Consider the following 11,038-nt stretch of genomic DNA (forward strand, 5'->3'; position numbering starts at 1 on the left):
CCTGTGGGTTCCTTTTAAATAAATTGGCCTCCTTTGTCATTCTAAAATGATCTTTATCTCCGTTACTGTTCTTCACTCTGAAATCTCTTCTGTCTGGCATTAGTATATCCTCTCCTTTCTTTCAGTTAATACTAGCATAGTGTATCTTTTAACACCCTTTGATTTTTAAATTGTTTTACATTTTTTTATATTTAAATATATTTCTTGTAGTTGGCATGTTTGGACCTGCTTTTTCCATCTCCCCGACGGACAGTCTCTGCCTTTTCATTAGGGTGCTTAGGACATTTACATTTATTGTGATATTGATATGGTGAAGTTTAAATCTGGCATCTTGGCACTTATTTTTTATTTGTTCTATATTATCTTTGTCCCTCCCTTTCTCTTTATGTTAATTATGTCTTTTCATTCCATTTTAACTCCTTCTTGGCCTTTGGTTATACCTTTTTGTTTTGTTAATTTAGTGATTGCTTTAGGGCTTTACAGCATACATGCTTAACTTATCCCAGTCTGCCCTGAAGTGACACTATACCACTTATGTATAGTGTAAGAATCTTCCACTTCTCCTCTCCTGCTGTTTCTGATATTGTTGTACATTTATCATTTGCATATGGTAACAATCCCATACTATACTATTACTTCTGTTTCAACGATTAGCTTTCTTTATTTAAGTTTTTCATTTTAATTCCAGTATAGTTGATAGTGTTATGTTGACAACCAATTAGCTTTTAAAGAGATTTGCCACTTCTGGTGCTCTTCATTCCCCTAAGTAGATCCTCATTTCTCTCTGTTACCATGTCCTCCTGCCTGAAGGACTTCCTTGTACATTTTTGTGGTGTGAGTCTTCCGGTGATGAATTCTTTCAGCTTCAGTGTTTCTGGAAAAGCCTTTAGTTTGCATTCCTTTTTTAAAATATATATTTCTGGGCAAATATATTTTTGCTGAAATGGCAGTGTGTTCTTTTCTTCTCCTTTTAGCACTTTGAAGATGTTGCTCCCTGTCGTGCTGTGTGCACTACTTGCAGTAAGAAATCTGCCGTCTCATCCTTGTCCCTCCGTATGTGGTGCTTTTCCCCTGCCCGGGCTTGACATTTTCTCTTCATATCGGCGTGGAGCAGTTGGTCACAATGTGCTTGGTGTCGCCTTCTGCACATTTCTCATGCTTGGGCTTCATTGAGATTCTTAGATCTGTGCGTTTATTGACCTCGGAAAACTTGTCTAATTTTTTCTTCATGTTTTCTGTACCCCCTTCTGCCTCCCCTCCTTCAGGAACTGACTCACATGTGTGTCAGGCTGACAGACTTGTTGTCTAACAGCACACTGATTTGCTGGGTTTTCTTTTTCCCCCATCTCTTTCCTGTGCGTTTCACTTGGAATAGTTTCTGTTATTGTATCTTTAAGTTCACTCATCTTTTTTCTATTCTAGATCTTTCTGTGTGGTGGTTGATGACTTCAGGTGTGTACCTAAGCTCTTCATGTCTCTATGTGACCATCGGGCATGCTCTCTGACCCTTTCAGGCAGCTCTTGCCCAGTTTTGAGCAGTGTGTGCTCTTATCAGCCCTCGGCTGACGCTCCGGGGACCCTCCACCGACGCTCCGGGGACCCTCTGCAGCTCTCTGGCCTCTGCACCCTCCTGGCCACTGCCTGGCCACCTTAGTTTCCCAAGCTCCTGGTCCAGGGGGTCCGCAGGCTCTGTCTCGGCTCCATCTTTCCACACTGCTGCCCGGACACTGTCAGGACTGCAGCTGGAGCACTCGTGGGGTTCACCTCACAGGTCTCCTGTCTCTCAGAAACCACTGCCCTTCCTTGCTTAATGTCCAGGGTCTTGAAGGCTGGTGTCTGATGTATTTTGTCTGGTTTGCTATTGTTTTAGTAAGGAGGGTGAATCCAGCAGCTCTTACTCCGTCTCACCCAGAAATGAAAGTCTGAACCTATATTTAAATCACAGAATGCCCATTCTTAAACACCGGTCCTTTCTGGGTTCCCTTCCAAAACAGAGACGTTGGCAGTATAGCCCTGGTGGTGCGCCTGGCCATCCGAGCCAGCCGGTCGTCCAGGTCTGGTTTCAGTTGGAAGTTGGAATGACATCTCCAGGTCTTGGTCCACGTTTCCTGGACAGCAGAGACCGAGGGGAGAAATTAAATTGCTTTACTTGGGAAACGGGAGCTCCGAGCAGCAGGGTAGATGAAAGGGGAGGTCTGGCGGGAAAGGTGGCTTTGACGGCAGAAGCTGCCCGCATGGCTGCTCCTCTCCTGCGAGCCCTCCCTGGGGGCCTGCAGGCTGTGTGGCACAGCAGAACTGTGCTGTCCGCGGCCCGTCTGCCCTGGCTGGCCGGGAAGCTTGTGTATGGACACCCACAGCCCTGTGATGGAGGGCGTGTGACTGGGGTGTCAGGTTGAGCCCTGCCGCCATCCCGTCCCAGGAAGGTTGGCCGCACACATCGCATTTTCTGTCTCAGCAAGATCGGCATTTGTTTAAAGCCTTTAAAAAAACAGACTCTGGCCCTGTCTTCCTGATTCTTTTTGTGCTGGAAGAGAGCCATAGGCAGGCCATGTGTCTCACTGCCCATGGCCCACGGGCCGCGGTTCCCCTTAATCTGGTCGGCTCTGGCCTCTGGGGTGGATGGACTGTGGCTTCTCGTGGCCCTTCGCTTACCGACAGGACGGTCTTATCAAAATCTAACCAAAAGCTGTGAGTGATATCCCACCCAGATCCTTTAAAATTGTGCTTAATCTCAACAAATGGAAAAAGAAGCAGGTGCCGTAGGGACCAGGGGCCGCGTGAGCCGTGCGGGCCGTGGGACGGCACCAGCGCCCTGTGCGACCGCGTGCTTCACGAGAGCGTGAGCTCGTCACCACGCTGAAGTTCAGGGACTGCCCCAGCCAGTGGGGTTTCTTTCTAGGAAGGCAATTTTGTTGAATCGACTTGTAATTTCAGTTGATTTTCCTGTGTTTCGAGTGGCTTCTTGAACTGCGTGGTGAGTCGGCTGAGTGGTGGGCCGCGCGCCGCTCCCCAGCAGACACTGCCCCTCCGTTTCGCGGTTCCCTGTAGCGTTGCCCGGTGATCAGGCAGGAAGCGCTTCTAGCCAGCGTGACCTGGTTTGCCTGGTGTTTTCAACGCTTCGTGTGGCGGTGCGGGTACATACCCAGCCGTTGCACGCCTGTTGTGCATCCGTCAGACGCCTGGCCCGCGTCACCGACACGGGGTCAGGAATGCTCACACACACTCTTCAGAACAGCCAAGTACTAGAACAGCAGAGTGAGACAGCCTCCAGCGGCATGTCCCCCAGCGGGGCACCGGCTGCACAGGCAGGGCAGGCGGCGGCTCTGTCGCGGGGTGTGTGACTCACACACGTGACCTCGAGCAGAGGGTGTGGCGCACGGGAGTCCGTGTGTGGAAATGGCCCCACACAGGCAAGGCTCCCGGCGGGCAGCCCCGGCCGGCGCGCTGGGGTCGGTGCCATGACGACCCGCGCAGGGCAGGACCGGTCGTGAGGCAGGAGAGCTCCCAGGCAAGCGGGCCCTGGCTGGTGGCCGGCTGCTGGGACGCTGGTGACGGGTGTGCTCCCTTCGTGGACACTCCTGAGGCCGTGCCCCCGTGTCTGTGACACGTCAGTGAAGAGGCTTCTGGGAAGCAGAAGCGCTCACTGCCCGGATGTTGGCGTGAGAGCGTGACCAGCACAATCCTGACTTCTTCCTCAGAAGCAGGCGTCTTGCCGGGGCCAGCAGGTCACAAGACGGCCCCCGGGGTGTTGCACCGACTGCGGGAGGAGCTTCCCGGGGCGCCGACGGCTCGAGCTGGCACCGGCCGTGGCTGGCCTTGCGGGAGGAGCGGAGGAGCCTGTAGGAGAGGCCGGGGCTCCCGGCGGCCTGAGTGCAGCCACGGGAGAGCTCGGCCCCTGGCGTGGCAGCCGTCCCAGACACGGGTGACTTACAAGGAGGACTTTGCACCCTGCTCTGACACCGGTGGCTGCTTTGCCCGACGAACAGGGGCTTCTCCACGATGAAGCTGTCCTGCTGGCCCACCTGTGAGGTTGGCTTCCTGTCGGGGGGGGTGTCACGGTCGCGCAGAGCAGAAATGGAGCGAAGGCCCCGGCGTGGCGCCCCGCAGAGCTCGCCGGCGCCCCGGCTGTCAGGGAGCGGCAGGCGGCCCGTGCTGGGGCTGGGCTCCTCCGGGTCCCGGCACGCGGCCGGCTGCCGTCGGGGGTGCGTTCTGGAGACACGCCCTGCGTCGGGGTGGTCTGGGTCCCCACCCAGGTGTGGACGATCACACCCGTGGCACCGATGGTGGGGGTGAGCACTGTGCTCCCAGTCACCTGAGTGTCCTTTAAAGTCTCTCCGCCCCACCAAGTGAGGCTCCGTGCGCGAGGACGAGACCGTGTCCGTGTGGAAGAACGCATGTCCGCGCCGGTCGAGTCTGCCTCCGCGTGTCCCGGGTCCGGTGCGTGCAAGGGGGGTAGCCTGACCGCGCCCCGCCCCTGGCATGGGGGGCGCTCGGGGCGTGAGCGTGAGGGCCGCCCCCACCCGCACAACCTCGCGGGACCTGACTTACTCCCAGAGGGGCTCGCGCGCCCGCGCTTGGGGCCGTTGATCCCAAGGGCGCTCAGAGGTGGCTCTGGGTGTCTGCGGGCCCGGCCCACCTCCCGAGCACAGTCAGGGCCGCTCCTGGGCGGCAGCAGGTGGCACTGGGCAGGGGTGAGTGCACCTGGGCCGCTCACACCCCTCAGGCACGCGATGGGCTCCTCGTCCCTCACCCCTGTCTCTCCGCTCCAGGCATCAGCAACGCGGAAGCGCGGCAGCCGGGGAAGGCGCCCAACTTCAGCGTCAACTGGACGGTGGGCGACGCGGCCGTCGAGGTCATCAACGCCACGACAGGGAAGGACGAGCTGGGCCGTGCGTCCCGCCTGTGTAAGCACGCCTTGTACTGTCGCTGGATGCGTGTGCACGGCAAGGTACCGGCCCCTCCCCCCGCAGCGCCCCCCTGACGCCCCGCGCGGCCCACACAGCCACTCCCCAGCCTTCCGGGCCTCCTCCAGCCTGAGAGTGTGGCCCGGGTCTCCCCAGTGGGGCCTCCTCCGCAGCTCCTCCCGCCCCGCCCTGCATCCCCCAGGGAAGTCTCCGCCTGGCCCCACCCGGAGGAGGGAGAGCCAGGGCTCCTGCAGCCCTTAGAAGGCTCTGGGCCGGTTTCCTGCTGGAGGCGGAGTCCGTTTCCGGATAAATTCTCCTCCGGTGGACGGGCCTTTTCCTGGTTCCCCTTCGTCGGCGGGGCGGGTGTTTGTTACGAAGCAGGTGGTGCCCTCAGCGTGGCCATGTGGACAGAGGCCCCCGCGTTCGGGCCCTGGTCCTACCGGACGGGCGCCTGGGCTAGAGGGCTTGCACCGCATTTATTCTCACGATCCGCACCAACCCGAGTCAGGCAGCCGCGGGGGCAGTGCCTCCGAGTCCTCCCGCGTGACACAGTGGCCAGTCGGGTGCTGGGTGGTAAATGGCTGAGAACACCCACCTTGGAATGAGAATCAACTCCCTGTGGGTTCAGAAGCCTCTTTAGAGCCTGGGGTCCGGAAACGCCTGTTTGGCCTGGACCCTGTGTGGGGAGCGTTCACGGACCGCCCCGGGGCTCACGCTTCACCCCATGATGCAGGCACCTTCCGGCGGGTGACGTCCCCCCGGGAGCCTGCGAGGGACCGAACACCACATTTTGAATGTCTTACTGAGCTTTGGCTTCTGCTCCGGCCGCTTCCACACCTGCGCTTGTGTTTGAACTCTTCACAGGCTCCCTCCAGCCTGCTGCGCTCCAAGATCGCCAAGCCCAACATGTACCACGACTCCAAGCTGGTGGCCAAGGAGTACCAGGCCGCCAAGGCGTGTCTGTTCAAAGCCTTCATCAAGGCGGGGCTGGGCGCCTGGGTGGAGAAGCCCACCGAGCAGGACCAGTTCTCTCTCACGCCCTGACCGGCGGTGTGGGGCGGAGGCCACCCGCGCCCGGCGCCGTCTCTGGAGCCTCACGTCCGAACTGGGGGCAGGGGTGTGGGGACGCGGGGTGCTGGGTGTCCAGCGCCGTCTCTGGAGCCTCACGTCCGAACTGGGGGCAGGGGTGTGGGGACGCGGGTGCTGGGCAGGGAGGGTGTGGGGTCCAGCGTCTCCCTCTACGACATCGTTACCCCCGGAATGACCCAGTGACCGCTTTCCATCTCCGTTTACGTTTAGAAATTGAGTTCTACTGAGTAGGGCTTCCTTAAGTTTAGGAAAATAGAAATTACTATGTGTGAAGTTTTTGAATAAATAATTTATTCAGAGTTAGGAACGTGGTTTATAAAGTAATTATATCAGGTCACTCTCAGGCCACGTTATTTTAATTGCTGAAGAGCATTTATCTGTGGAGAAGGTGAGGAAGTAGAGATAGGAGGTGAAGCCTCGCAGCCGTGCCGCGGGCAGGTCCCCCCGATCCCTCGGCGGGTCCCCCTGGTGCAGGAGAAGACCCCGCAGGAGGGGCCCGGCCCTGCGCTTCCCCGAGTCCCCCATGCAGTGACGGCCCGCGCCTTGGGGGCGCAGCCCAGATCCCCGGAACCTTCAGTCCCCTAGAAGCTTCTGCGCTCCTCCTGGAATCACATCATGGAAAATGTGTGTTGGTTCACTTCTCAGTAACCCGAGATGAGATAGCGGCAATGATCCCGGCCATTCTCGAGAGGTTCTCAACAGTGTTTGTCTTTCAGGGACTAGGAGAAAGCCGTAGGGGCCAGTGCACAAAAGTCAGCCTAAAATCCCCCTCCCTATCTCCGAATCCCAAGGATATGGATGACTCTCCAGACAGCTTCACAGGAAGGAAATAGAATTAATTAAGTAGATAGACTCGTTCTTAGAAGATGCCACTAAGGCATATTTTTAAATTCTTCTTTCCAGCTTTATCAAAGACGTGTTTGAAAGTCAGTATTCAGGCTGGAAGCTGGTGAGGCAGTGTGCCGCGGGCATCGTCCCCACCAGGGTCCGGACGTTGACGGTCACGGCAGGGAAGGGGTGCTGCGGGTGGCCCCGGGCACTGCTGCACACCCCCCGGCCCCCCGGGTGGCCCCGGGCTGAGCCAGCAGACAGTCAGGAGTGCGGGCAAGGCACCGGGACCTGAGCTCAGAGATTTGCACCAGTTGCCTTGTTGCTTCCACTCAGGATCAGACAGGAGCCCCGGGGAGCGCCCTGCCCCTGCTGGATCGGGGCCGCTTTCACGGGAGTGGGCAGGCGCCGCTGTGGAGGCTGTAGGCAGAGCCGGGAGACCCCGCCTCACCTTGCCAGGCTGTGAAAACGCAGAACAGGAGCAGGGCGGCCACCGTCACCTCAGCCCGGACCCCACGTGCTCAGAGCAGGAGACTCGGACCAGAAGCGCTGTGCCTGCCCCTGTCGGGAGCCATCCCTGGGGGCGGGGGGTGGGGCTGGCGGGCCGCAGGGACCCAGGGATGTGGTCGGGCCCAGGGACCGCGCCTTCTCTCCGCTGTAGCAGGAAGGGTGTCTGTGGCTGTGGCCGCCCTCCCCAAGCAGGTGCTGCCGCACACGGAACATCCAAGAGCCCCTGCGTTTTTATTCTCTTGATAAACGGTATTTTTTCTAATGGGGATTGGGAGATGGACTTAGTTTTTAAAAAAAAATGTGGATTTTGATGAAAAGTTCAGTGGAAATATATTGCGTATACATACACACACTACCCAGTCCGTCTGACTGCCTCCCTCCCGCTAGCCGCTGAGGCGAGCGCGGCGTCCCCGCTCCGAGTGCGCGGCTGTCCTGTGTGCTGGTCCCGGCGGACCCCCCGTTGTGCGAGAGTCCAGGCCCCACAGGTGGGTCGGGAGGGAGGAAGGAGCCCCGTCCACCTGGGACCCCAGGCGCCCCCAGGTCGGACGGCGGGAGCAGAACAGAAGCAGAAACGTGAACTCCAGGTGCCGGGTCAGGACACTCAGCCCTTGCAAGGGTCCCTTCCGAGGCTCCGTGTGCACCACCCCGTCTCCCCAGGCGTCACATGGCGTACCGTGCCCGTAATCAGGATTCTAGAGACTTAGACAATTTGACAGAGCCAAGAACTTGGGTTTTTGAGAAGAATCTTCAGTTCTGAGGACATTTTGACCAAGGGGTTGGGAGGGTTCTCTTCTGTTTTGTTCGCTAAACCCATTAATTCCACGAAGACACCGGGCGCTGGCCACTGTCCTGCTAGAGGAAGGCCTGAGTCACCGCGGTGTCCCCGGCGGGGCTCTTGCGCCGCCCGGGGTCAGCCCAGGCCGGGCGTCCCCTCTTCGCAGGTCAGATGCCACAGGGCGCAATTCTGATTCTGAGAGCGTGATTGACTCATTTAATCAGGAGCAGTTACTTTCTTTTAAAATGTGCAAGCCAGCATCTCACCCGGCACTCGTTTCCCTGGGATGCGTTTTTATTCCCATGGTCTCCCTGCTGCCCAGACGACGGGACCCCACTTTCTTTGTAAAAACAGTGTTTCTCGTGCTTTATTTCTGAAACATTTTACACCAAAATACAGGGTCTACCCCAAGCGTAAATTCGTTCTAGCAAGAGAAGTAAAATCGGCTGGCTTTCCCATCCCTAAAATCTGCGAAGTTAGAGAGTCTCAAAAGATTCCTCGTTATCAACCCCCCACCTATGTAAGCGGGAAGGGCAGAGTATTTGTGACCATGCGCGTGTCCAGTGTTGTCTGTCCTTGTCCCCCGGCGTGTCCTGTGACCCCCCTCCAGCCACGCGGCCAGTCATGTCCTTGGGGCCGGCGAGGCCAGGGTCTGGCTCTCCAGCTGTCCTCTGGAGCCACTGTGTGCACTCGCTCACGGTGCAGGGACGAGCCCCCAGCCCCAAGGACATGTAGCTCGGCCCCGCTGTGGGCTGACGGGACCTCAGGAGCCGACGCCCGTCCTTCCGGACGCCACCACCAGCGTTCAAAGGCGGTCTGTGGATTGTGTGTTGAGCGAGCCTGGGAGCAGTTTGCTTCTCCAGGTACTGGGTGATGTGCTTTTATTTTGCTTTATTTCACAATTCGGACACTTTTCTATGAATGTAATTCCACCAAGAGCCCTGTCGCTAAGACCCAGGCCCCGGTGTCCTCTGTACGTTTACTGATGTATATACCACAGCGCGACCTGCATGAGCTCCCCTCGCACCGAGACCAGCCGGCACCCAGCATGAGACGCTGTCCTGTAGACAAAGGACTGGAGATGTTCTCAATAAAGACACAGTGTTCCACCGCTGCCGTGTGGCTGGCTCTTCTCTCCTTCCTAGTTCTCCCCTTGGCCCCTCGCAGTCCGTCCTGATGAGTGTGATTGGGAGGGGGGCGTAAGCACCGGCTGAGAGCCGCCCACCGGGCTTGTCCCCGTGCGCCGCACCAGTGCTCAGTACATTTACCCAACTCGGGACAGTTCCTCCGAGCCCCTGGGGCCCGCGGGTCCCCCGCCATCTTCCTGAGCACGCGTCGCGCCCGCTCCCCGGGGAAGTTGTGTAGAGGACCGTGAAACGGCGGCCCCCGGGCAAGATCCCGCGGGTAAGAAGGACGACGATGTAGTCCCCACTGACCTGCCGGGCTGTGTGAGGGCGGCATGAGCGGGAAGACGAAGAGTGTGGACGCCCGTGGGCCGCTGGGCGGGGGGACGGGGCTGCCGGTGCAGGGAGACGGCCAGCTGCTAAGTTTCGGGGCTGGGGGTGGCTTTACTATTCAGGGCTCACGCTTCTGCAGGATGTTCATAGTGAACCGGGTGAAACCGGCTGCAGAGACCAATTACCAGAGATTGGTAATTAACGAGTCGCAGGTAATTAACGAATGCTCCAAACCCACCATTTGCTCATCGCACTGTTTTACCACCGTTTGCATTTAGTGGTCAAGAAATGCGGACGCCTTCCGTACACGCGTACCTGGGACAGCCCCGTCCCCTGTGAATGATCGAGGACTCGGCGTGATTTTAATTCAATTTTACTTTTTGAAAGCTTACCCGTTTGTCTGATGTTCCTACAATTTAGTGAAAAATAACCAGGAAAATGTTTTTGAAAGTAAAAATCCCCACACAAAATGCACGGTTGACAAATAATTTGCTCTGTTTTGCATCAATTTGATTCTGTTATTTTCCCACAATAAAAGCAACATTAAATATGTGGGGCTCCTGGGGGCTCCATGGTTGAGTGTCTGACTCAGTTTCTGCTCAGGTCGTGAGCTCAGGGTCCTGGGATCGAGCTCAGCGGGGAGCCTGCCTGAGAGTCTGTCTCTCCCTCTGCCCCCCCAAACAAATCAATCTTTTAAAAAAATTAAATACAATGAAAATATGTAGCCTAAAAAGACACATTAAGCTTCTGAGAAAGGACGATCACAGCACGCCCCTACCTGCTCATGCTTGGGGTGGGGGGGGCTGTGCCTCAAGGCGCTCACCTGAGGGCGGTGAGGCTGGGGACCTGTCACCGTGTCCCCGCCCTCCCAGGTGCTGGCACCCAGAGGCCACGGCGCAGGCAGAGCTTCCCCGGGGGAAGGAGGCTGGAAGTGCCCACCCGCAGCCCGCACGGGAAGGGCAGGGGTGAGGGAAGGGGGTGGTCAGCCTGAGCCGGACGCTGGCTCCAGGTGGGACCTCACTGGAGGGAGGAGCAGTTATTTAATAAGCTTTAATATTAGTGACATAATTAAATGTTTAACTAATTAAAATGGAATTTTTAGCAGGAGCAGAGGCAACAAGCCCAGTGAGCTCACGGGTCGGAAACTGTGGCAGGAGGAGCGGGAATCCGGGAGCAGAACTCAGAGTCAGCCACACTTCGCGGCTCGCTGGGCCCACGTCCCCCCGCGGAGAGCCCATGCCCGCCCCTCCGCGCCCCCACATCGCAGCGCCCAAGCCCCTGTGGGCACCTGCAGGCACCACACGCCCCCCCATGACCTGCGGGGAGCGCAGGTCCCACAACAGCGGAGCAGCCGCGCACACCGGAGCCCTGAAGCCCTGCCCGTGGCCACCCTGTGTGGCCCTGCGCACTGAGGCTCAGAGGAGACCCCAGGCAGGCCGCTCCGTGGGGTGCGCAGGGCTGTTGCGGTTTGGCTT

The 11,038-nt window shown here is 57.9% G+C and overlaps 1 protein-coding gene across 5 annotated transcripts in view; it reads left to right on the forward strand.

Moving 5' to 3' along the window:
- The window catches only part of ADARB1 (adenosine deaminase RNA specific B1), a 129,942-nt gene extending 120,725 nt beyond the window's left edge, over window positions 1–9,217 (forward strand). For 3 of the 5 annotated variants that reach the window (XM_046002228.1, XM_046002226.1, XM_046002229.1), the window contains 2 exons: window positions 4,770–4,904; window positions 5,769–9,217. In XM_046002228.1, the coding sequence (XP_045858184.1) occupies window positions 4,770–4,904; window positions 5,769–6,220 (587 nt within the window). In that variant the 3' untranslated portion in view covers window positions 6,221–9,217. Of the gene's footprint in view, window positions 1–4,769; window positions 4,949–5,768 lie in introns of all 5 variants that reach the window. The other 2 variants (XM_046002230.1, XM_046002227.1) reach the window with 1 other exon arrangement.
- The last annotated feature ends 1,821 nt before the right edge of the window (window positions 9,218–11,038 follow it).

This window comes from Meles meles, chromosome 4 (assembly GCF_922984935.1).
Source record: "Meles meles chromosome 4, mMelMel3.1 paternal haplotype, whole genome shotgun sequence".
NCBI lineage: Eukaryota > Metazoa > Chordata > Mammalia > Carnivora > Mustelidae > Meles > Meles meles.